Genomic DNA, 26,498 nt, shown 5'->3' on the forward strand with positions numbered 1-26,498 from the left:
AGGACACCTTCACACCTTATAATTTCCGTGTAGAATTCCAATGTAGATTCCGCTGCAGCAAAGTTTGGTTGATCTCATTGGGGCTGCGCGGTGCACATGGCGGAATCTCCACGCCACATGTTTCTGTCACGGAATGATTTCTGTGTTCGCAGAAAGAAGTAACCTGTTCATTCATTCTGCGGACTGCGCACGGAATGCATAACAGTCTATGTGACGGCGCATTCCCATGAGGACCTAGCGCTGGCGTGTTATGCCGATGCCCACAGTCTTCGCAATGTCCGCACGGTAGAAATCCCCCCAATAGGTAGAAGTCCCCCATAGGTAGGTAGGGAATCCCCCTAATAGGTAGAAGCCCCCCATAGTTAGGTAGGGAATCCCCCCAATAGGTAGAAGACCCCCATAGGTAGGTAGGGAATCCCCCTAATAGGTAGAAGCCCCCCATAGGTAGGTGGCTGTCCAGGCATGCTGGGAGTTGTAGTTTTGCAACAGCTGGAGGACCACAGGTTGGACACCACAGTAATGATCTATCAGTAAAACAGAGGAGTGAATCCGCTACTGATCTATTCAGGTTACATAAGAGCAGGAGGCATAGACTACTATCCTAAATATAGTGTACAGGATACAATTGTAACAAACCCTCAGCTGTGAGAAATATCAGACCAGTCTGTACCAGGCAGAAACCCAAAAGGTTCCAATTCAATGATATGAAGCAGAGATCTTAGGAACGATGAAGAATTGTATGGCCTGGTTCACATCACGATTTTACCATCCGATTAACAGACAGTAAAAATCGGACAAAATTGGATTACCTGAAATCGTTTTTAAAAAAATTGTTTGGTATCCGATTTAAAATCGTATCAAAAAATCGTACAGCTGAAAATTTCATCCGATTTTTCACAAAAAATGTGATCATGTTTGGAAAATGATATGTATGTTATGGGCAATAAAGTTTATTTAAAGACGCTACTGCGATAAATCTGATTAAATTGAACAGTCACATGACTCAATACGATTTACATAATACAAAAAAAATCAGATACATTTTGATCCAATTTTGAAACCATGATTTTACCCCTGATCTAAAATCGTGCAAATTCCGATGCGGATCAAAACTGATTTGTTGGATATGATTACTGAACGGAAGTCAATGGATACGACTTGCAGATTTGTACGATCTATAGGTAAAAAATCGTGAGAAAAAGTAGGAGGGTAAAATCGTCATGTGAATGCACACTTAGAGGAAAGATATCAGAATTTTGCAGAACTTTCCAAGCAGTAAATGATTTCTTCCAGAAATTGCGCCCCCTCTGTCCACAGGTTATGTGCGGAATTGCAGCTAGGTTCCATTGCAGTGAATGGAGCTGAGTTGTAATACCGCACACAACCCCAGGAGCAGTGAGTGTCGCCCTCCAGAGCCAAGGAGCAGTGAGTGCCACCCAGAGCCCAGGAGCAGTGAGTGCCGCCACCCAGAGCCCAGGAGCAGTGAGCGCTGCCATCAGGAGCCCAGGAGCAGTGAGTGTCGCCATCAGGAGCCTAGGAGCAGTGAGTGCCGCCATCAGGAGCCCAGGAGCAGTGAGCGCTGCCATCAGGAGCCCAGGAGCAGTGAGTGTCGCCATCAGGAGCCCAGGAGCAGTGAGTGCCGCCATCAGGAGCCCAGGAGCAGTGAGTGCCGCCATCCAGGGCCCAGGAGCAGTGAGTGCCGCCATCCAGGGCCCAGGAGCAGTGAGTGCCACCATCCAGGGCCCAGGAGCAGTGAGTGCCACCATCAGGAGCCCAGGAGCAGTGAGTGCCCCCATCCAGAGCCCTGGAGCAGTGAGTGCCGCCATCCAGAGCCCAGGAGCAGTGAGTGCCGCCATCAGGAGCCCAGGAGCAGTGAGTGCCGCCATCCAGGGCCCAGGAGCAGTGAGTGCCGCCATCAGGAGCCCAGGAGCAGTGAGTGCCGCCATCAGGAGCCCAGGAGCAGTGAGTGCCGCCATCAGGAGCCCAGGGGCAGTGAGTGCCGCCATCAGGAGCCCAGGAGCAGTGAGTGCCGCCATTAGGAGCCCAGGAGCAGTGAGTGCTGCCACCCAGAGCCCAGGAGCAGTGAGTGCCCCCATCAGGAGCCCAGGAGCAGTGAGTACCGCCATCCAGAGCCCAGGAGCAGTGAGTGCCGCCATCAGGAGCCCAGGAGCAGTGAGCGCTGCCATCAGGAGCCCAGGATCAGTGAGTGCCGCCATCAGGAACCCAGGAGCAGTGAGTGTCGCCACCCAGAGCCCAGGAGCAGTGAGTGCCGCCATCAGGAGCCCAGGAGCAGTGAGTGTCGCCATCAGGAGCCCAGGAGCAGTGAGTGTCGCCATCAGGAGCCGTGAGTGTCGCCATCAGGAGCCCAGGAGCAGTGAGTGTCGCCATCAGCAGCCCAGGAGCAGTGAGTGTTGCCACCCGGAGCCCAGGAGCAGTGAGTGTCGCCATCAGGAGCAGTGAGTGCTGCCATCAGGAGCCCAGGAGCAGTGAGTGCCGCCATCAGGAGCAGTGAGTGTCGCCACCCAGAGCCCAGGAGCAGTGAGTGCCGCCATCAGGAGCCAAGGAGCAGTGAGTGCCGCCATCCAGGGCCCAGGAGCAGTGAGTGCCGCCATCCAGGGCCCAGGAGCAGTGAATGCCACCATCCAGAGCCCAGGAGCAGTGAGTGCCGCCATCCAGAGCCCTAGAGCAGTGAGTGCCGCCATCAGGAGCCCAGGAGCAGTGAGTGCCGCCATCAGGAGCCCAGGAGCAGTGAGTGCCGCCATCAGGAGCCCAGGAGCAGTGAGTGCTGCCACCCAGAGCCCAGGAGCAGTGAGTGCCCCCATCAGGAGCCCAGGAGCAGTGAGTACCGCCATCCAGAGTCCAGGAGCAGTGAGTGCCACCATCAGGAGCCCAGGAGCAGTGAGTGTCGCCACCCAGAGCCCAGGAGCAGTGAGTGCCGCCATCAGGAGCCCAGGAGCAGTGAGTGTCGCCACCCAGAGCCCAGGAGCAGTGAGTGTCGCCATCAGGAGCCCAGGAGCAGTGAGTGTCGCCATCAGGAGCCCAGGAGCAGTGAGTGTCGCCATCAGGAGCCCAGGAGCAGTGAGTGTCGCCATCAGCAGCCCAGGAGCAGTGAGTGTCGCCACCCGGAGCCCAGGAGCAGTGAGTGTCGCCATCAGGAGCAGTGAGTGCTGCCATCAGGAGCCCAGGAGCAGTGAGTGCCGCCATCAGGAGCAGTGAGTGTCGCCACCCAGAGCTCAGGAGCAGTGAGTGTCGCCACCCAGAGCTCAGGAGCAGTGAGTGCCGCCATCAGGAGCCCAGGAGCAGTGAGTGCCGCCATCAGGAGCAGTGAGTGCTGGCATCAGGAGCCCAGGAGCAGTGAGTGCCGCCATCAGGAGCAGTGAGTGTCGCCACCCAGAGCCCAGGAGCAGTGAGTGCCGCCATCAGGAGCCAAGGAGCAGTGAGTGCCGCCATCCAGGGCCCAGGAGCAGTGAGTGCCGCCATCCAGGGCCCAGGAGCAGTGAATGCCACCATCCAGAGCCCAGGAGCAGTGAGTGCCGCCATCCAGAGCCCAGGAGCAGTGAGTGCCGCCATCCAGAGCCCAGGAGCAGTGAGTGCCGCCATCAGGAGCCCAGGAGCAGTGAGTGCCGCCATCAGGAGCCCAGGAGCAGTGAGTGCTGCCACCCAGAGCCCAGGAGCAGTGAGTGCCCCCATCAGGAGCCCAGGAGCAGTGAGTACCGCCATCCAGAGTCCAGGAGCAGTGATTGCCGCCATCAGCAGCCCAGGAGCAGTGAGTGTCGCCACCCAGAGCCCAGGAGCAGTGAGTGCCGCCATCAGGAGCCCAGGAGCAGTGAGTGTCGCCACCCAGAGCCCAGGAGCAGTGAGTGTCGCCATCAGGAGCCCAGGAGCAGTGAGTGTCGCCATCAGGAGCCCAGGAGCAGTGAGTGTCGCCATCAGGAGCCCAGGAGCAGTGAGTGTCGCCATCAGCAGCCCAGGAGCAGTGAGTGTCGCCACCCGGAGCCCAGGAGCAGTGAGTGTCGCCATCAGGAGCAGTGAGTGCTGCCATCAGGAGCCCAGGAGCAGTGAGTGCCGCCATCAGGAGCAGTGAGTGTCGCCACCCAGAGCTCAGGAGCAGTGAGTGTCGCCACCCAGAGCTCAGGAGCAGTGAGTGCCACCATCAGGAGCCAAGGAGCAGTGAGTGCCGCCATCCAGGGCCCAGGAGCAGTGAGTGCCGCCATCCAGGGCCCAGGAGCAGTGAGTGCCACCATCCAGGGCCCAGGAGCAGTGAGTGCCGCCATCCGGGGCCAAGGAGCAGTGAGTGCCCCCATCCAGAGCCCAGGAGCAGTGAGTGCCGCCATCCGGAGCCCAGGAGCAGTGAGTGCCGCCATCAGGAGCCCAGGAGCAGTGAGTGTCGCCATCAGGAGCCCAGGAGCAGTGAGTGCCGCCATCCAGAGCCCAGGAGCAGTGAGTGCCGCCATCCAGAGCCCAGGAGCAGTGAGTGCCGCCATCAGGAGCCCAGGAGCAGTGAGTGCCGCCATCCAGAGCCCAGGAGCAGTGAGTGCCGCCATCCAGGGCCCAGGAGCAGTGAGTGCAGCCATCAGGAGCCCAGGAGCAGTGAGTGCCACCATCAGGAGCCCAGGAGCAGTGAGTGACGCCATCAGGAGCCCAGGAGCAGTGAGTGCCACCATCAGGAGCCCAGGAGCAGTGAGTGCCGCCATCAGGAGCCCAGGAGCAGTGAGTGCCGCCATTAGGAGCCCAGGAGCAGTGAGTGCTGCCACCCAGAGCCCAGGAGCAGTGAGTGCTCCCATCAGGAGCCCAGGAGCAGTGAGTACCGCCATCCAGAGCCCAGGAGCAGTGAGTGCTGCCATCAGGAGCCCAGGAGCAGTGAGCGCTGCCATCAGGAGCAGTGAGTGTCGCCATCAGGAGCAGTGAGTGCCGCCATCAGGAGCCCAGGAGCAGTGAGTGTCGCCACCCAGAGCCCAGGAGCAGTGAGTGCCGCCATCAGGAGCCCAGGAGCAGTGAGTGTCGCCACCCAGAGCCCAGGAGCAGTGAGTGTCGCCATCAGGAGCCCAGGAGCAGTGAGTGTCGCCATCAGGAGCCCAGGAGCAGTGAGTGTCGCCATCAGGAGCCCAGGAGCAGTGAGTGTCGCCATCAGCAGCCCAGGAGCAGTGAGTTTCGCCACCCGGAGCCCAGGAGCAGTGAGTGTTGCCATCAGGAGCCCAGGAGCAGTGAGTGCTGCCATCAGGAGCCCAGGAGCAGTGAGTGCCGCCATCCAGGGCCCAGGAGCAGTGAGTGCCGCCATCCGGAGCGAAGGAGCAGTGAGTGCCCCCATCCAGAGCCCAGGAGCAGTGAGTGCCGCCATCCAGAGCCCAGGAGCAGTGAGTGCCGCCATCAGGAGCCAAGGAGCAGTGATTGCCGCCATCAGGAGCCCAGGAGCAGTGAGTGCCGCCATCCAGGGCCCAGGAGCAGTGAGTGCCGGCATCAGGAGCCCAGGAGCAGTGAGTGCCGCCATCAGGATCAGTGAGTGCCGCCATCAGGAGCCCAGGAGCAGCGAGTGCCACCATCAGGAGCCCAGGAGCAGTGAGTGCCCCCATCAGGAGCCCAGGAGCAGTGAGTGCCGCCATCAGGAGCCCAGGAGCAGTGAGCACTGCCATCAGGAGCCCAGGAGCAGTGAGCGCTGCCATCAGGAGCTCAGGAGCAGTGAGAGCCGCCATCAGGAGCCCAGGAGCAGTGAGCGCTGCCATCAGGAGCCCAGGAGCAGTGAGCGCTGCAATCAGGAGCCCAGGAGCAGTGAGTGCCGCTATCAGGAGCCCAGGAGCAGTGAGTGCCGCCATCCAGGGCCCAGGAGCAGTGAGTGCCGCCATCCAGGGCCCAGGAGCAGTGAGTGCCGCCATCCAGGGCCCAGGAGCAGTGAGTGCCGCCATCCAGGGCCCAGGAGCAGTGAGTGCCGCCATCCGGAGCCCAGGAGCAGTGAGTGCCCCCATCCGGAGCCCAGGAGCAGTGAGTGCCGCCATCCAGAGCCCAGGAGCAGTGAGTGCCGCCATCAGCAGCCCAGGAGCAGTGAGTGCCGCCATCAGCAGCCCAGGAGCAGTGAGTGTCGCCACCCGGAGCCCAGGAGCAGTGAGTGTCGCCATCAGGAGCAGTGAGTGCTGCCATCAGGAGCCCAGGAGCAGTGAGTGCCGCCATCAGGAGCAGTGAGTGTCGCCACCCAGAGCTCAGGAGCAGTGAGTGCCGCCATCAGGAGCCAAGGAGCAGTGAGTGTCGCCATCCAGGGCCCAGGAGCAGTGAGTGCCGCCATCCAGGGCCCAGGAGCAGTGAGTGCCACCATCCAGGGCCCAGGAGCAGTGAGTGCCGCCATCCGGGGCCAAGGAGCAGTGAGTGCCCCCATCCAGAGCCCAGGAGCAGTGAGTGCCGCCATCCAGAGCCCAGGAGCAGTGAGTGCCGCCATCAGGAGCCCAGGAGCAGTGAGTGCCGCCATCAGGAGCCCAGGAGCAGTGAGTGCCGCCATCCAGAGCCCAGGAGCAGTGAGTGCCGCCATCAGGAGCCCAGGAGCAGTGAGTGCCGCCATCAGGAGCCCAGAAGCAGTGAGTGCCGCCATCCAGAGCCCAGGAGCAGTGAGTGCCGCCATCCAGAGCCCAGGAGCAGTGAGTGCCGCCATCCAGGGCCCAGGAGCAGTGAGTGCAGCCATCAGGAGCCCAGGAGCAGTGAGTGCCGCCATCAGGAGCCCAGGAGCAGTGAGTGACGCCATCAGGAGCCCAGGAGCAGTGAGTGCCACCATCAGGAGCCCAGGAGCAGTGAGTGCCGCCATCAGGAGCCCAGGAGCAGTGAGTGCCGCCATTAGGAGCCCAGGAGCAGTGAGTGCTGCCACCCAGAGCCCAGGAGCAGTGAGTGCCCCCATCAGGAGCCCAGGAGCAGTGAGTACCGCCATCCAGAGCCCAGGAGCAGTGAGTGCCGCCATCAGGAGCCCAGGAGCAGTGAGCGCTGCCGTCAGGAGCAGTGAGTGTCGCCATCAGGAGCAGTGAGTGCCGCCATCAGGAGCCCAGGAGCAGTGAGTGCCGCCATCAGGAGCCCAGGAGCAGTGAGTGTCGCCACCCAGAGCCCAGGAGCAGTGAGTGTCGCCATCAGGAGCCCAGGAGCAGTGAGTGTCACCATCAGGAGCCCAGGAGCAGTGAGTGTCGCCATCAGCAGCCCAGGAGCAGTGAGTTTCGCCACCCGGAGCCCAGGAGCAGTGAGTGTTGCCATAAGGAGCCCAGGAGCAGTGAGTGCTGCCATCAGGAGCCCAGGAGCAGTGAGTGCCGCCATCCAGGGCCCAGGAGCAGTGAGTGCCGCCATCCGGAGCGAAGGAGCAGTGAGTGCCCCCATCCAGAGCCCAGGAGCAGTGAGTGCCGCCATCCAGAGCCCAGGAGCAGTGAGTGCCGCCATCAGGAGCCCAGGAGCAGTGATTGCCGCCATCAGGAGCCCAGGAGCAGTGAGTGCCCCCATCCAGAGCCCAGGAGCAGTGAGTGCCGCCATCCAGGGCCCAGGAGCAGTGAGTGCCGGCATCAGGAGCCCAGGAGCAGTGAGTGCCGCCATCAGGATCAGTGAGTGCCGCCATCAGGAGCCCAGGAGCAGCGAGTGCCACCATCAGGAGCCCAGGAGCAGCGAGTGCCACCATCAGGAGCCCAGGAGCAGCGAGTGCCACCATCAGGAGCCCAGGAGCAGCGAGTGCCCCCATCAGGAGCCCAGGAGCAGTGAGTGCCGCCATCAGGAGCCCAGGAGCAGTGAGCACTGCCATCAGGAGCCCAGGAGCAGTGAGCGCTGCCATCAGGAGCCCAGGAGCAGTGAGTGCCGCCATCCAGGGCCCAGGAGCAGTGAGTGCCGCCATCCAGGGCCCAGGAGCAGTGAGTGCTGCCATCCAGGGCCCAGGAGCAGTGAGTGCCGCCATTCGGAGCCCAGGAGCAGTGAGTGCCCCCATCCGGAGCCCAGGAGCAGTGAGTGCCGCCATCCAGAGCCCAGGAGCAGTGAGTGCCGCCATCAGGAGCCAAGGAGCAGTGAGTGCCGCCATCAGGAGCCCAGGAGCAGTGAGTGCCGCCATCCAGGGCCCAGGAGCAGTGAGTGCCGCCATCAGGAGCCCAGGAGCAGTGAGTGCCGCCATCCAGGGCCCAGGAGCAGTGAGTGCCGCCATCCAGGGCCCAGGAGCAGTGAGTGCCGCCATCCAGGGCCCAGGAGCAGTGAGTGCCGCCATCCAGGGCCCAGGAGCAGTGAGTGCCGCCATCCAGGGCCCAGGAGCAGTGAGTGCCACCATCCAGAGCCCAGGAGCAGTGAGTGCCGCCATCCAGGGCCCAGGAGCAGTGAGTGCCGCCATCCAGGGCCCAGGAGCAGTGAGTGCCGCCATCCAGGGCCCAGGAGCAGTGAGTGCCGCCATCAGGAGCCCAGGAGCAGTGAGTGCCGCCATCAGGAGCCCAGGAGCAGTGAGTGCCGCCATCAGGAGCCCAGGAGCAGTGAGTGCCGCCATCAGGAGCCCAGGAGCAGTGAGTGCCTCCATCAGGAGCAGTGAGTGCCGCCATTAGGAGCCCAGGAGCAGTGAATGCCCCCATCAGGAGCAGTGAGTGCCGCCATCAGGAGCCAAGGAGCAGTGAGCGCTGCCATCAGGAGCCCAGGAGCAGTGAGCGCTGCCATCAGGAGCTCAGGAGCAGTGAGAGCCGCCATCAGGAGCCCAGGAGCAGTGAGCGCTGCAATCAGGAGCCCAAGAGCAGTGAGTGCCACTATCAGGAGCAGTGAGTGCCGCCATTAGGAGCCCAGGAGCAGTGAATGCCCCCATCAGGAGCAGTGAGTGCCGCCATCAGGAGCCAAGGAGCAGTGAGCGCTGCAATCAGGAGCCCAGGAGCAGTGAGCGCTGCCATCAGGAGCCCAGGAGCAGTGAGCGCTGCCATCAGGAGCTCAGGAGCAGTGAGAGCCGCCATCAGGAGCCCAGGAGCAGTGAGTGCCGCCATCCGGAGCCCAGGAGCAGTGAGTGCCCCCATCCAGAGCTCAGGAGCAGTGAGTGCCGCCATCCAGAGCCCAGGAGCCGTGAGTGCCGCCATCAGGAGCCCAGGAGCCGTGAGTGCCGCCATCCAGGCCCAGGAGCAGTGAGTGCCGCCATCCAGGCCCCAGGAGCAGTGAGTGCCGCCATCAGGAGCCCAGGAGCAGTGAGTGCCGCCATCAGGAGCCCAGGAGCAGTGAGTGCCGCCATCCAGGGCCCAGGAGCAGTGAGTGCCGCCATCCAGGGCCCAGGAGCAGTGAGTGCCGCCATCCAGGGCCCAGGAGCAGTGAGTGCCGCCATCCAGGGCCCAGGAGCTGTGAGTGCCGCCATCCAGGGCCCAGGAGCTGTGAGTGCCGCCATCCAGAGCCCAGGAGCAGTGAGTGCCGCCATCCAGAGCCCAGGAGCAGTGAGTGCCGCCATCAGGAGCCCAGGAGCAGTGAGTGCCGCCATCAGGAGCCCAGGAGCAGTGAGTGCCGCCATCAGGAGCCCAGGAGCAGTGAGTGCCGCCATCAGGAGCCCAGGAGCAGTGAGTGCCGCTATCCAGAGCCCAGGAGCAGTGAGTGCCGCCATCCAGGGCCAAGGAGCAGTGAGTTCCGCCATCAGGAGCCCAGGAGCAGTGAGTGTCGCCATCAGGAGCCCAGGAGCAGTGAGTGCCACCATCAGGAGCAGTGAGTGCCGCCATTAGGAGCCCAGGAGCAGTTAGTGCCGCCATCAGGAGCCCAGGAGCAGTGAGCGCTGCCATCAGGAGCAGTGAGCGCTGCCATCAGGAGCTCAGGAGCAGTGAGAGCCGCCATCAGGAGCCCAGGAGCAGTGAGCGCTGCCATCAGGAGCCCAGGAGCAGTGAGCGCTGCAATCAGGAGCCCAGGAGCAGTGAGTGCCGCCATCAGGAGTCCAGGAGCAGTGAGTGCCGCCATCAGGAGCCCAGGAGCAGTGAGTGCTGCCATCCAGGGCCCAGGAGCAGTGAGTGCCGCCATCCAGGGCCCAGGAGCAGTGAGTGCCGCCATCCGGAGCCCAGGAGCAGTGAGTGCCGCCATCCGGAGCCCAGGAGCAGTGAGTGCCGCCATCCGGAGCCCAGGAGCAGTGAGTGCCGCCATCCGGAGCCCAGGAGCAGTGAGTGCCGCCATCCAGAGCCCAGGAGCAGTGAGTGCCGCCATCAGGAGCCCAGGAGCAGTGAGTGCCGCCATCCAGGGCCCAGGAGCAGTGAGTGCCGCCATCCGGAGCCAAGGAGCAGTGAGTGCCCCCATCCAGAGCCCAGGAGCAGTGAGTGCCGCCATCCAGAGCCCAGGAGCAGTGAGTGCCGCCATCCAGGGCCCAGGAGCAGTGAGTGCCGCCATCCGGAGCCCAGGAGCAGTGAGTGCCGCCATCAGGAGCCCAGGAGCAGTGAGTGCCGCCATCAGGAGCCCAGGAGCAGTGAGTGCCACCATCAGGAGCCCAGGAGCAGTGAGTGCCGCCATCAGGAGCCCAGGAGCAGTGAGTGCCACCATCAGGAGCAGTGAATGCCGCCATTAGGAGCCCAGGAGCAGTGAATGCCCCCATCAGGAGCAGTGAGTACCGCCATCAGGAGCCAAGGAGCAGTGAGCGCTGCCATCAGGAGCCCAGGAGCAGTGAGCGCTGCCATCAGGAGCCCAGGAGCAGTGAGCGCTGCAATCAGGAACCCAGGAGCAGTGAGTGCCACCATCAGGAGCCCAGGAGCAGTGAGTGCCGCCATCCAGGGCCCAGGAGCAGTGAGTGCCGCCATCCAGGGCCCAGGAGCAGTGAGTGCCGCCATCCAGGACCCAGGAGCAGTGAGTGCCGCCATCCGGAGCCCAGGAGCAGTGAGTGCCGCCATCCAGAGCTCAGGAGCCGTGAGTGCCGCCATCAGGAGCCCAGGAGCAGTGAGTGCCGCCATCAGGAGCCCAGGAGCAGTGAGTGCCGCCATCCAGGCCCAGGAGCAGTGAGTGCCGCCATCCAGGGCCCAGGAGCAGTGAGTGCCACCATCAGGAGCCCAGGAGCAGTGAGTGCCGCCATCAGGAGCCCAGGAGCAGTGAGTGCCGCCATCCAGGGCCCAGGAGCAGTGAGTGCCGCCATCCAGGGCCCAGGAGCAGTGAGTGCCGCCATCCAGGGCCCAGGAGCAGTGAGTGCCGCCATCCAGGGCCCAGGAGCAGTGAGTGCCACCATCCAGGGCCCAGGAGCCGTGAGTGCCGCCATCAGGAGCCCAGGAGCAGTGAGTGCCGCCATCAGGAGCCCAGGAGCAGTGAGTGCCGCCATCCAGGCCCAGGAGCAGTGAGTGCCGCCATCCAGGGCCCAGGAGCAGTGAGTGCCACCATCAGGAGCCCAGGAGCAGTGAGTGCCGCCATCAGGAGCCCAGGAGCAGTGAGTGCCGCCATCCAGGGCCCAGGAGCAGTGAGTGCCGCCATCCAGGGCCCAGGAGCAGTGAGTGCCGCCATCCAGGGCCCAGGAGCAGTGAGTGCCACCATCCAGGGCCCAGGAGCCATGAGTGCCGCCATCAGGAGCCCAGGAGCAGTGAGTGCCGCCATCAGGAGCCCAGGAGCAGTGAGTGCCGCCATCAGGAGCCCAGGAGCAGTGAGTGCCGCCATCCAGGCCCAGGAGCAGTGAGTGCCGCCATCCAGGGCCCAGGAGCAGTGAGTGCCACCATCAGGAGCCCAGGAGCAGTGAGTGCCGCCATCAGGAGCCCAGGAGCAGTGAGTGCCGCCATCCAGGGCCCAGGAGCAGTGAGTGCCGCCATCCAGGGCCCAGGAGCAGTGAGTGCCGCCATCCAGGGCCCAGGAGCAGTGAGTGCCGCCATCCGGAGCCGAGGAGCAGTGAGTGCCGCCATCCAGAGCCCAGGAGCAGTGAGTGCCGCCATCCAGAGCCCAGGAGCAGTGAGTGCCGCCATCAGGGGCCCAGGAGCAGTGAGTGCCGCCATCAGGAGCCCAGGAGCAGTGAGTGCCGCCATCCAGAGCCCAGGAGCAGTGAGTGCCGCCATCCAGGGCCAAGGAGCAGTGAGTGCCACCATCAGGAGCCCAGGAGCAGTGAGTGCCGCCATCAGGAGCCCAGGAGCAGTGAGTGCCGCCATCCAGGGCCCAGGAGCAGTGAGTGCCGCCATCCAGGGCCCAGGAGCAGTGAGTGCCGCCATCCAGGGCCCAGGAGCAGTGAGTGCCGCCATCCGGAGCCGAGGAGCAGTGAGTGCCGCCATCCAGAGCCCAGGAGCAGTGAGTGCCGCCATCCAGAGCCCAGGAGCAGTGAGTGCCGCCATCAGGGGCCCAGGAGCAGTGAGTGCCGCCATCAGGAGCCCAGGAGCAGTGAGTGCCGCCATCCAGAGCCCAGGAGCAGTGAGTGCCGCCATCCAGGGCCAAGGAGCAGTGAGTTCCGCCATCAGGAGCCCAGGAGCAGTGAGTGCCGCCATCAGGAGCCCAGGAGCAGTGAGAGCCGCCATCAGGAGCCCAGGAGCAGTTAGTGCCGCCATCAGGAGCCCAGGAGCAGTGAGAGCCGCCATCTGGAGCCCAGGAGCAGTGAGTGCCGCCATCAGGAGCCCAGGAGCAGTGAGTGCCGCCATCAAGAGCCCAGGAGCAGTGAGTGCCGCCATCAGGAGCCCAGGAGCAGTGAGCGCTGCCATCAGGAGCCCAGGAGCAGTGAGCGCTGCCATCAGGAGCCCAGGAGCAGTGAGTGCCGCCTGCAACAAAATCACTGATGCTGGAGCCGTCATGTCCCACTCATTCAGCATCAGGATATTGTTCCAGGGGACAAACAAGGGGGGTCCGAGGGGTCCGGAGAGACGATACAGGACATGGCGGAACACTATGGGGAGCGCCCCCGCTATGTATGCTCACCTGTGGGTGTAGTTGTTCTTGTGTAGGTGGAGGAGCCCGCAGCAGACCTCACAGCCCATCCTCTGCAGGGTAAGGGGGTCCGGGGACGTGGACTCTGCGCAGCTCTGGAGATATCCCTTCACATCACCCTGCCGGAAGAAAGAGGGGGACATTATAACCCTACAGGGGCCCCAGAGGACAGGGGCCCAACATACAACTGAGAAAAGAGGATCTGATGATCCGGCCCCCTACTGGATATAGTACATGCACACCCTTGTATAGTGAGCATGCTTCATCTAGTGGTTATAGTACATGCACACCCTTGTATAGTGAGCATGTTTCCTCTAGTGGTTATAGTACATGCACACCCTTGTATAGTGAGCATTCTTCATCTAGTGGTTATAGTACATGCACACCCTTGTATAGTGAGCATTCTTCATCTACTGGTTATAGTACATGCACACCCTTGTATAGTGAGCATTCTTCATAGTACATGCACACCCTTGTATAGTGAGCATGTTTCCTCTAGTGGTTATAGTATATGCACACCCTTGTATAGAGAGCATGTTTCATCTACTGGTTATAGTACATGCACACCCTTGTATAGAGAGCATGTTTCATCTACTGGTTATAGTACATGCACACCCTTGTATAGTGAGCATGTTTCATCTACTTATTATAGTACATGCACACCCTTGTATAGTGAGCATGTTTCATCTAGTGGTTATAGTACATGCACACCCTTGTATAGTGAGCATTCTTCATCTACTTATTATAGTACATGCACACCCTTGTATAGTGAGCATGCGTCATCTACTGGTTATAGTACATGCACACCCTTTTATAGTGAGCATTCTTCATCTACTGGTTATAGTACATGCACACCCTTGTATAGTGAGCATTCTTCATCTACTGGTTATAGTACATGCACACCCTTGTATAGTGAGCATTCTTCATAGTACATGCACACCCTTGTATAGTGAGCATGTTTCCTCTAGTGGTTATAGTACATGCACACCCTTGTATAGAGAGCATGTTTCATCTACTGGTTATAGTACATGCACACCCTTGTATAGAGAGCATGTTTCATCTACTGGTTATAGTACATGCACACCCTTGTATAGAGAGCATGTTTCATCTACTGGTTATAGTACATGCACACCCTTGTACAGTGAGCATGTTTCATCTACTTATTATAGTACATGCACACCCTTGTATAGTGAGCATGTTTCATCTAGTGGTTATAGTACATGCACACCCTTGTATAGTGAGCATTCTTCATCTACTTATTATAGTACATGCACACCCTTCTATAGTGAGCATGCTTCATCTACTGGTTATAGTACATGCACACCCTTGTATAGTGAGCATTCTTCATCTACTGGTTATAGTACATGCACACCCTTGTATAGTGAGCATTCTTCATAGTACATGCACACCCTTGTATAGTGAGCATTCTTCATCTACTTATTATAGTACAAGCACACCCTTGTATAGTGAGCATGCTTCATCTACTTATTATAGTACATGCACACCCTTGTAAAGTGAGCATTCTTCATCTACTTATTATAGTACATGCACACCCTTGTATAGTGAGCATTCTTCATCTACTGGTTATAGTACATGCACACCCTTGTATAGCGAGCATGCTTCATTTTCTTTTTATAGTACATGCACACCCTTGTATAGTGAGCATGCTTCATCTACTGGTTATAGTACATGCACACCCTTTTATAGTGAGCATTCTTCATCTACTGGTTATAGTACATGCACACCCTTGTATAGTGAGCATTCTTCATCTACTGGTTATAGTACATGCACACCCTTGTATAGTGAGCATTCTTCATCTACTGGTTATAGTATATGCACACCCTTTTATAGTAAGCATTCTTCATCATGTGGTTATAGTACATGCACACCCTTGTATAGTGAGCATGCTTCATCTACTTATTATAGTACATGCACACCCTTGTATAGTGAGCATTCTTCATCTACTGGTTAGGGTACTTGCACACCCTTGTATAGTGAGCATGCTTCATCTACTGGTTATAGTACATGCACACCCTTTTATAGTGAGCATGCTTCATCTAGTGGTTATAGTACATGCACACCCTTGTATAGTGAGCATGCTTCATCTACTGGTTATAGTACTCTCACACCCTTGTATAGTGAGCATTTTTCATCTACTGGTTATAGTACATGCACACCCTTTTATAGTGAGCATGCTTCATCTAGTGGTTATAGTACATGCACACCCTTGTATAGTGAGCATGCTTCATCTACTTATTATAGTACATGCACACCCTTGTATAGTGAGCATTCTTCATCTGCTTATTATAGTACATGCACACCCTTGTATAGTGAGCATTCTTCATCTACTTATTATAGTACATGCACACCCTTGTATAGTGAGCATGCTTCATCTACTGGTTATAGTACATGCACACCCTTTTATAGTGAGCATGCTTCATCTAGTGGTTATAGTACATGCACACCTTTGTATAGTGAGCATGCTTCATCTACTTATTATAGTACATGCACACCCTTGTATAGTGAGCATTCTTCACCTGCTTATTATAGTACATGCACACCCTTGTATAGTGAGCATTCTTCATCTACTTATTATAGTACATGCACACCCTTGTATAGTGAGCATGTTTCATCTACTGGTTATATTACAAGCACACCCTTGTATAGTGAGCATGCTTCATCTACTTATTATAGTACATGCACACCCTTGTATAGTGAGCATGCTTTATCTACTTATTATAGTGCATGCACACCCTTGTATAGTGAGCATGCTTCATCTACTGGTTATAGTACATGCACACCCTTGTATAGTGAGCATGCTTCATCTACTGGTTATAGTACATGCACACCCTTGTATAGTGAGCATGCTTCATCTACTGGTTATAGTACATGCACACCCTTGTATAGTGAGCATTTTTCATCTACTGGATATAGTACATGCACACCCTTGTATAGTGAGCATGCTTCATCTACTGGTTATAGTACATGCACACCCTTGTATAGTGAGCATTCTTCATCTACTGGTTATAGTACATGCACACCCTTGTATAGTGAGTGCGCTCTTCTAAAAACAGCACCACTCGTGACCTCAGCTATAACAACTGCAGTACCAAACAGATCCTGAGGACAGGGCTGGCGCTGTTACTGGAATAAAGCAGGTTTTTAGAATTGTGGATAATCAAAGATCAGCGCCTCCCCTGTCCTCAGGCTGTGGGTGATATTACAATTACAAGTGACAACCATGGCTATGCAGTCTGCAGTCATAGGGAGCACTCACCAGGGGGCAGAACTCCATCACCAAGAGATAAGGGGTGACCTCCGCCCACTGCGCCAAACACTGGAGAAGGTTGGGGTGCTGAAGAACCCTGAGGAGACACAAATGATCATGTGACGCCAGATCAGTAACCAATAGCGTCGTCTGGTGGGAAAAAAATGTTTTATTACCAAAACAGCGCCACTATGTGGAAGTGTCCAGAAGTGTGTGGTAGTGTCCAGAACTATGTGGCAGTGTCCAGAACTGTGTGGTAGTGTCCAGGACTGCGTGGTAGTGTCCAGAACTATGTGGCAGTGTCCAGGACTGCGTGGTAGTGTCCAGAACTATGTGGTAGTGTCCAGAACTATGTGGCAGTGTCCAGAACTATGTGGTAGTGTCCAGGACTGCGTGGTAGTGTCCAGGACTGCGTGGTAGTGTCCAGGACTGCGTGGTAGTGTCCAGGACTGCGTGGTAGTGTCCAGGACTGCGTGGTAGTGTCCAGGACTGCGTGGTAGTGTCCAGAACTGTGTGGTAGTGTCCAGAACTGTGTGGTAGTGTCCAGAACTGCGTGGTAGTGTCCAGGACTGCGTGGTAGTGTCCAGGACTGCGTGGCAGTGTCCAGAACTGTGTGGCAGTGTCCAGAACTGTGTGGCAGTGTCCAGAACTGTGTGGCAGTGTCCAGAACTATGTGGCAGTGTCCAGAACTATGTGGCAGTGTCCAGAACTATGTGGTAGTGTCCAGAACTATGTGGAAGTGTCCAGAACTATGTGGTAGTGTCCAGAACTATGTGGTAGTGTCCAGAACTATGTGGTAGTGTCCAGAACTATGTGGCAGTGTCCAGAACTGTGTGGCAGTGTCCAGAACTATGTGGCAGTGTCCAGAACTATGTGGCAGTGTCCAGAACTGCGTGGTAGTGTCCAGAACTGCGTGGTAGTGTCCAGAACTGCGTGGAAGTGTCCAGAACTGCGTGGAAGTGTCCAGAACTGCGTGGAAGTGTCCAGAACTGCGTGGAAGTGTCCAGAACTGCGTGGAAGTGTCCAGAACTGCGTGGAAGTGTCCAGAACTGTGTGAAAGTGTCCAGAACTGTGTGGAAGTGTCCAGAACTGTGTGGAAGTGTCCAGAACTATGTGGTAGTGTCCAGAACTGCGTGGTAGTGTCCAGAACTGCGTGGAAGTGTCCAGAACTGCGTGGAAGTGTCCAGAACTGTGTGGAAGTGTCCAGAACTGCGTGGAAGTGTCCAGAACTGCGTGGAAGTGTCCAGAACTGTGTGAAAGTGTCCAGAACTGTGTGGAAGTGTCCAGAACTATGTGGCAGTGTCCAGAACTATGTGGCAGTGTCCAGAACTATGTGGTAGTGTCCAGAACTGCGTGGAAGTGTCCAGAACTATGTGGTAGTGTCCAGAACTATGTGGCAGTGTCCAGAACTATGTGGTAGTGTCCAGAACTATGTGGTAGTGTCCAGAACTATGTGGTTGTGTCCAGAACGATGTGGTAGTGTCCAGAACTGTGTGGCAGTGTCCAGAACTGTGTGGCAGTGTCCAGAACTATGTGGCAGTGTCCAGAACTATGTGGTAGTGTCCAGAACTGCGTGGTAGTGTCCAGAACTGCGTGGAAGTGTCCAGAACTGCGTGGAAGTGTCCAGAACTGTGTGGAAGTGTCCAGAACTGTGTGGAAGTGTCCAGAACTGTGTGGAAGTGTCCAGAACTGTGTGGAAGTGTCCAGAACTGAGTGGTAGTGTCCAGGACTGCGTGGTAGTGTCCAGAACTGTGTGTTGTACAGCAGGTGGGTCTCACTGTGATCTCTGTAGAGTATATATATATATCTGCACGTTCTGACTGTTCAGGTATAAATCGTGGAGTCACCTGAACGGCTGAGTCTCCTCCAGGAATAGGATCTGCTCCTGAACGCTGGCGCTGACCTTCAGCTCCTTCACCACAACCTGCGAACTGGAGAGACCGGAGTTCGCCTCCCCAAGAAGGACCTGCAGGAGCCGCAACACAATGTCAGGTATAGGGGGCGCCACTTATAGGGGACCGTCACTTATAGGGGGCCGTCACTTATAGGGGGCCGTCACTTATAGGGGGCCGTCACTTATAGGGGGCCGCCACTTATAGGGGGCCGTCACTTATAGGGGGCCGTCACTTATAGGGGGCTGTCACTTATAGGGGGCCGTCACTTATAGGGGGCCGTCACTTATAGGGGGCCGTCACTTATAGGGGGCCGTCACTTATAGGGGGCCGTCACTTATAGGGGGCCGTCACTTATAGGGGGCCGTCACTTATAGGGGGCCATCACTTATAGGGGGCCATCACTTATAGGGGGCCATCACTTATAGGGGGCCATCACTTATAGGGGGCCATCACTTATAGGGGCCATCACTTATAGGGGCCATCACTTATAGGGGCCATCACTTATAGGGGCCAAAACTTATAGGGGTCCATCACTTATAGGGGTCATCACTTATAGGGGTCCATCACTTATAGGGGTCATCACTTATAGGGACATCACTTATAGGGCCATCACTTATAGGGGGCCATCACTTATAGGGGGCCATCACTTATAGGGGCCATCACTTATAGGGGCCATCACTTATAGGGGCCAAAACTTATAGGGGTCCATCACTTATAGGGGTCATCACTTATAGGGGTCCATCACTTATAGGGGTCATCACTCATAGGGACATCACTTATAGGGGTCGTCACTTATAGGGGTCCATCACTTATAGGGGCCATCACTTATAGGGGTCATCACTTATAGGGGTCATCACTTATAGGGGCGTCACTTATAGGGGTTGTCACTTATAGGGGTCCATCACTTATAGGGGCGTCACTTATAGGGGGCCGTCACTTATAGGGGCCATCACTTATAGGGGGCCGTCACTTGTAGGGGTCCATCACTTATAGGGGTCCATCACTTATAGGGGTCCATCACTTATAGGGGTCCATCACTTATAGGGGCGTCACCTATAGGGGGCCGTCACTTATAGGGGCCGTCACCTATAGGGGACCATCACCTATAGGGGCCATCACCTATAGGAGGCCATCACTTATAGGGGTCATCACTTATAGGGGCCATCACTTATAGGGGCCATCACTTATAGGGGCCATCACTTATAGGGGGCCATCACTTATCGGGCGTCACCTATAGGGGTCCGTCACTTATAGGGGCGTCACTTATAGGGGCGTCACTTATAGGGGTCCATCATTTATAGGGGCGTCACTTATAGGGGTCATCACTTATAGGGGCCGTCACTTATAGGGGCCGTCACTTATAGGGGGCGTCACTTATAGGGGGCGTCACTTATAGGGGGCGTCACTTATAGGGCCGTCACTTATAGGGGGCCGTCACTTATAGGGGGCCGTCACTTATAGGGGGCCGTCACTTATAGGGGGCCGTTACTTATAGGGGGCAGTCACTTATAGACGGCCGTCACTTATAGGGGGCTGTAACTTATAGGGGGCTGTCACTTAGAGGGGGCCGTCAATTATAGGGCCGTCACTTATAGGGGGCCGTCACTTATAGGGGGCCGTCACTTATAGGGGGCCGTCACTTATAGGGGGCCGTCACTTATAGGGGGCCATCACTTATAGGGGTCGTCACTTATAGGGGTCGTCACTTATAGGGGTCGTCACTTATAGGGGTCGTCACTTATAGGGGTCGTCACTTATAGGGGCGTCACTTATAGGGGGCGTCACTTATAGGGGCGTCACTTATAGGGGCGTCACTTATAGGGGTCATCACTTATAGGGGGCCATCACTTATAGGGGCGTCACTTATAGTGGTCATCACTTATAGGGGCCAACACTTATAGGGGTCATCACTTATAGGGGCGTCACTTATAGTGGTCATCACTTATACGGGCCATCACTTATAGGGGTCATCTCTTATAGGGGTCATCACTTATAGGGGTCATCACTTATAGGGGTCATCACTTATAGGGACATTACTTATAGGGGCCATCACCCATAGGGGCCATCACTTATAGGGGCCATCACTTATAGGGGCCATCACTTATAGGGACATTACTTATAGGGGCCATCACTTATAGGGGCCATCACTTATAGGGGCGTCACTTATAGGGGCCATCACTTATAGGGGCCATCACTTATAGGGGCCATCACTTATAGGGGCCATCACTTATAGGGGCCATCACTTATAGGGGTCATCACTTATAGGGGTCATCACTTATAGGGGTCATCACTTATAGGGGTCATCACTTATAGGGGTCAACACTTATAGGGGTCAACACTTATAGGGGTCAACACTTATAGGGGTCAACACTTATAGGGACATTACTTATAGGGGCTATCACTTATAGGGGCGTCACTTATAGGGGCCATCACTTATAGGGACATTACTTATAGGGGCCATCACTTATAGGGGCGTCACTTATAGGGGCGTCACTTATAGGGGCCATCACTTATAGGGGTCTTCACTTATAGGGACATTACATATAGGGGTCATCACTTATAGGGGTCATCACTTATAGGGGTCATCACTTATAGGGACATTACTTATAGGGGCCATCACTTATAGGGAAATTACTTATAGGGGCCATCACTTATAGGGGCCATCACTTATAGGGACATTACTTATAGGGGCGTCACTTATAGGGGCCATCACTTATAGGGGCCATCACTTATAGGGGCCATCACTTATAGGGACATTACTTATAGGGGTCATCACTTATAGGGACATTACTTATAGGGGCACCACATATAGGGACATTACTTATAGGGGCACCACATATAGGGACATTACTTATAGGGGCACCACATATAGGGACATTACTTATAGGGGCACCACATATAGGGACATTACTTATAGGGGCCATCACTTATAGGGACATTACTTATAGGGGTCATCACTTATAGGGACATTACTTATAGGGGTCATCACTTATAGGGGCCATCACTTATAGGGATCATCACTTATAGGGGTCATCACTTATAGGGACATTACTTATAGGGGCCATCACTTATAGGGATCATCACTTATAGGGACATTATTTATAGGGGTCATCACTTATAGGGGCACCACATATAGGGACATTACTTATAGGGGCACCATATATAGGGACATTACTTATAGGGGCACCACATATAGGGACATTGCTTATAGGGGCACCACATATAGGGACATTACTTATAGGGGCACCACATATAGGGACATTACTTATAGGGGCACCACATATAGGGACATTACTTATAGGGGCACCACATATAGGGACATTACTTATAGGGGCCATCACTTATAGGGACATTACTTATAGGGGTCATCACTTATAGGGACATTACTTATAGGGGTCATCACTTATAGGGGCCATCACTTATAGGGATCATCACTTATAGGGGTCATCACTTATAGGGACATTACTTATAGGGGCCATCACTTATAGGGATCATCACTTATAGGGACATTACTTATAGGGGTCATCACTTATAGGGGCACCACATATAGGGACATTACTTATAGGGGCACCACATATAGGGACATTACTTATAGGGGCACCACATATAGGGACATTACTTATAGGGGGCGTCACTAATAGGGACAATAAATAAACTGAAAATACAGCAACAAAATCCTGTAAAGATGCAAAACAATTGCACAAAGTGTAATAATCCCAAATCACCAGCAGATGGCGGCAGAGTCCACTCACCTTCCCGAACCAGCCGCTCCCGATCTCCTTCAGGTACAGGAGGCTCTGCCGTCCCAGGTCCGTGGACTTAAGAAGTTGTACTGGGAAAACAATCACATGAAATATAGATCAGACAGAGGAAAGCTGAGTGATCAGACAGAGCAGAGCTGAGTGATCAGATAGAGGAAAGCTGAGTGATCAGAGGAAAGCTGAGTGATCAGAGGAAAGCTGAGTGATCAGAGGAAAGCTGAGTGATCAGACAGAGCAGAGCTGAGTGATCAGACAGCAGAGCTGAGTGATCAGAGGAAAGCTGAGTGATCAGACAGAGCAGAGCTGAGTGATCAGACAGAGGAAAGCTGAGTGATCAGAGGAAAGCTGAGTGATCAGACAGAGGAAAGCTGAGTGATCAGAGGAAAGCTGAGTGATCAGACAGAGCAGAGCTGAGTGATCAGATAGAGGAGAGCTGAGTGATCAGACAGAGGAAAGTTGAGTGATCAGAGGAAAGCTGAGTGATCAGAGGAGAGCTGAGTGATCAGACAGAGCAGAGCTGAGTGATCAGAGGAAAGCTGAGTGATCAGACAGAGCAGAGCTGAGTGATCAGACAGAGGAAAGCTGAGTGATCAGAGGAAAGCTGAGTGATCAGACAGAGCAGAGCTGTGTGATCAGACAGAGGAAAGCTGAGTGATCAGACAGAGCAGAGCTGAGTGATCAGATAGAGGAGAGCTGAGTGATCAGACAGAGGAAAGCTGAGTGATCAGAGCAGAGCTGAGTGATCAGACAGAGCAGAGCTGAGTGATCAGAGGAAAGCTGAGTGATCAGACAGAGCAGAGCTGAGTGATCAGACAGAGGAAAGCTGAGTGATCAGAGGAAAGCTGAGTGATCAGACAGAGCAGAGCTGTGTGATCAGACAGAGGAAAGCTGAGTGATCAGACAGAGCAGAGCTGAGTGATCAGATAGAGGAGAGCTGAGTGATCAGACAGAGGAAAGCTGAGTGATCAGACAGAGCAGAGCTGAGTGATCAGAGGAAAGCTGAGTGATCAGACAGCAGAGCTGAGTGATCAGACAGAGGAGAGCTGAGTGATCAGATAGAGGAGAGCTGAGTGATCAGACAGAGGAAAGCTGAGTGATCAGAGGAAAGCTGAGTGATCAGACAGCAGAGCTGAGTGATCAGACAGAGCAGAGCTGAGTGATCAAAGGAAAGCTGAGTGATCAGACAGAGCAGAGCTGAGTGATCAGACAGAGGAAAGCTGAGTGATCAGACAGAGGAGAGCTGAGTGATCAGACAGAGGAGAGCTGAGTGATCAGACAGAGGAGAGCTGAGTGATCAGACAGAGGAAAGCTGAGTGATCAGACAGAGGAAAGCTGAGTGATCAGACAGAGGAGAGCTGAGTGATCAGAGGAAAGCTGAGTGATCAGACAGAGGAGAGCTGAGTGATCAGACAGAGGAGAGCTGAGTGATCAGACAGAGGAAAGCTGAGTGATCAGACAGAGCAGAGCTGAGTGATCAGGCAGAGGAAAGCTGAGTGATCAGACAGAGCAGAGCTGAGTGATCAGGCAGAGGAGAGCTGAGTGATCAGATAGAGGAGAGCTGAGTGATCAGACAGAGGAAAGCTGAGTGATCAGAGGAAAGCTGAGTGATCAGACAGCAGAGCTGAGTGATCAGACAGAGCAGAGCTGAGTGATCAAAGGAAAGCTGAGTGATCAGACAGAGCAGAGCTGAGTGATCAGACAGAGGAAAGCTGAGTGATCAGAGGAAAGCTGAGTGATCAGACAGAGCAGAGCTGAGTGATCAGATAGAGGAGAGCTGAGTGATCAGACAGAGCAGAGCTGAGTGATCAGACAGAGGAAAGCTGAGTGATCAGACAGAGCAGAGCTGAGTGATCAGACAGAGGAGAGCTGAGTGATCAGACAGAGGAGAGCTGAGTGATCAGACAGAGGAAAGCTGAGTGATCAGACAGAGGAAAGCTGAGTGATCAGACAGAGGAGAGCTGAGTGATCAGAGGAAAGCTGAGTGATCAGACAGAGGAGAGCTGAGTGATCAGACAGAGGAAAGCTGAGTGATCAGACAGAGCAGAGCTGAGTGATCAGGCAGAGGAAAGCTGAATGATCAGACAGAGAAGAGCTGAGTGATCAGACAGAGGAAAGCTGAGTGATCAGACAGAGGAAAGCTGAGTGATCAGACAGAGGAAAGCTGAGTGATCAGACAGAGGAAAGCTGAGTGATCAGACAGAGGAAAGCTGAGTGATCAGACAGAGGAAAGCTGAGTGATCAGACAGACAGAGGAAAGCTGAGTGATCAGACAGAGGAAAGCTGAGTGATCAGACAGAGGAAAGCTGAGTTTGTCATTTCAGTTTGCAGCTGTGTTGGGAGCGCAGTGTCAGCTCTGCTACATCCCCCCCCCCCCCCCGTCCTCAGGTAATACCGCACACAACCTGAGGGGGCGCTGCTTCAGGAAGAATTTTTGTCTGTTCAGTAAAGATTTCTTATTATCGTATAAAACTAAACATTTACTTTGTGTCTCAATTTCTTTGCTGTCAGTGAACGGAAACATTGATGCGCTGTAGCACAAGTGGACATGCTGGGAGTTGTAGTTGTGTAACAGCTGGAGGTCCACAGTTTGGAGACCACTGCCCTATACAATGAGTGATGCAGTCAGGACATGCTGGGAGTTGTAGTTGTATAACATCTGGAGGTGCACAGTTTGGAGACCACTGTCCTATACAATGAGTGATGCAGTCAGGACATGCTGGGAGTTGTAGTTGTGTAACATCTGGAGGTGCACAGTTTGGAGACCACTGTCCTATACAATGAGTGATGCAGTCAGGACATGCTGGGAGTTGTAGTTGTGTAACATCTGGAGGTCCACAGTTTGGAGACCACTGCCCTATACAATGAGTGATGGAGTCAGGACATGCTGGGAGTTGTAGTTGTGTAACAGCTGGAGTTGCACAGTTTGTAGACCACTGATTTGGGCTGATATTCCTCCCTGTACGGGGTAGCAGTGTTTGGCGGTATTTTCCTATCTGCCACCTTACGGTATATTATTTTGCTGTGTACAGTGGCGGCACCATTTATAGGGGTACAGCCCTTTTATTTGGGCGCCATACTGTGTAGCGCCTATAAACAGACACCGCGCAGTATCCTTGCACTATATGACGGTATATTATTTTGCTGTGTACAGTGGTGGCGCCATTTATAGGGGTACAGCCCTTTTATTTGGGCGCCATACTGTGTAGCGTCTATAAACAGACACCGCGCAGTATCCTTGCACTATATGACGGTATATTATTTTGCTGTGTACAGTGGTGGCGCCATTTATAGGGGTACAGCCCTTTTATTTGGGCGCCATACTGTGTAGCGTCTATAAACAGACACCGCGCAGTATCCGTGCACTATATGACGGTATATTATTTTGCTGTGTACAGTGGCGGCGCCATTTATAGGGGTACAGCCCTTTTATTTGGGCGCCATACTGTGTAGCGTCTATAAACAGACACCGCGCAGTATCCGTGCACTATATGACGGTATATTATTTTGCTGTGTACAGTGGTGGCGCCATTTATAGGGGTACAGCCCTTTTATTTGGGCGCCATACTGTGTAGCGCCTATAAACAGACACCGCGCAGTATCCGTGCACTATATGACGGTATATTATTTTGCTGTGTACAGTGGTGGCGCCATTTATAGGGGTACAGCCCTTTTATTTGGGCGCCATACTGTGTAGCGCCTATAAACAGACACCGCGCAGTATCTGTGCACTATATGACGGTATATTATTTTGCTGTGTACAGTGGTGGCGCCATTTATAGGGGTACAGCCCTTTTATTTGGGCGCCATACTGTGTAGCGCCTATAAACAGACACCGCGCAGTATCCGTGCACTATATGACGGTATATTATTTTGCTGTGTACAGTGGTGGCGCCATTTATAGGGGTACAGCCCTTTTATTTGGGCGCCATACTGTGTAGCGCCTATAAACAGACACCGCGCAGTATCCGTGCACTATATGACGGTATATTATTTTGCTGTGTACAGTGGTGGAGCCATTTATAGGGGTACAGCCCTTTTATTTGGGCGCCATACTGTGTAGCGCCTATAAACAGACACCGCGCAGTATCCGTGCACTATATGACGGTATATTATTTTGCTGTGTACAGTGGTGGCGCCATTTATAGGGGTACAGCCCTTTTATTTGGGCGCCATACTGTGTAGCGTCTATAAACAGACACCGCGCAGTATCTGTGCACTATATGACGGTATATTATTTTGCTGTGTACAGTGGTGGCGCCATTTATAGGGGTACAGCCCTTTTATTTGGGCGCCATACTGTGTAGCGTCTATAAAGAGACACCGCGCAGTATCCGTGCACTATATGACGGTATATTATTTTGCTGTGTACAGTGGCGGCACCATTTGTAGGGGTACAGCCCTTTTATTTGGGCGCCATACTGTGTAGCGTCTATAAACAGACACCGCGCAGTATCCGTGCACTATATGACGGTATATTATTTTGCTGTGTACAGTGGCGGCACCATTCATAGGGGTACAGCCCTTTTATTTGGGCGCCATACTGTGTAGCGTCTATAAACAGACACCGCGCAGTATCCGTGCACTATATGACGGTATATTATTTTGCTGTGTACAGTGGTGGCGCCATTTATAGGGGTACAGCCCTTTTATTTGGGCGCCATACTGTGTAGCGCCTATAAACAGACACCGCGCAGTATCTGTGCACTATATGACGGTATATTATTTTGCTGTGTACAGTGGTGGCACCATTTATAGGGGTACAGCCCTTTTATTTGGGCG

The 26,498-nt window shown here is 54.9% G+C and overlaps 1 protein-coding gene across 2 annotated transcripts in view; it reads right to left on the bottom strand.

The window, feature by feature from the left end:
* Positions 1 to 26,498, bottom strand: part of AATK (apoptosis associated tyrosine kinase) — a 169,330-nt gene that overhangs the window by 95,770 nt on the left and 47,062 nt on the right. For both annotated transcript variants that reach the window (XM_056553872.1, XM_056553871.1), the window contains exons 3-6: positions 21,711 to 21,790; positions 17,911 to 18,029; positions 16,073 to 16,160; positions 12,787 to 12,914 (exon numbers count right to left, since the gene is read on the bottom strand). In XM_056553872.1, the coding sequence (XP_056409847.1) occupies positions 12,787 to 12,914; positions 16,073 to 16,160; positions 17,911 to 18,029; positions 21,711 to 21,790 (415 nt within the window). The remainder of the gene's footprint in view (positions 1 to 12,786; positions 12,915 to 16,072; positions 16,161 to 17,910; positions 18,030 to 21,710; positions 21,791 to 26,498) is intronic.

This window comes from Hyla sarda, unplaced genomic scaffold (genome assembly GCF_029499605.1).
Source record: "Hyla sarda isolate aHylSar1 unplaced genomic scaffold, aHylSar1.hap1 scaffold_423, whole genome shotgun sequence".
NCBI lineage: Eukaryota > Metazoa > Chordata > Amphibia > Anura > Hylidae > Hyla > Hyla sarda.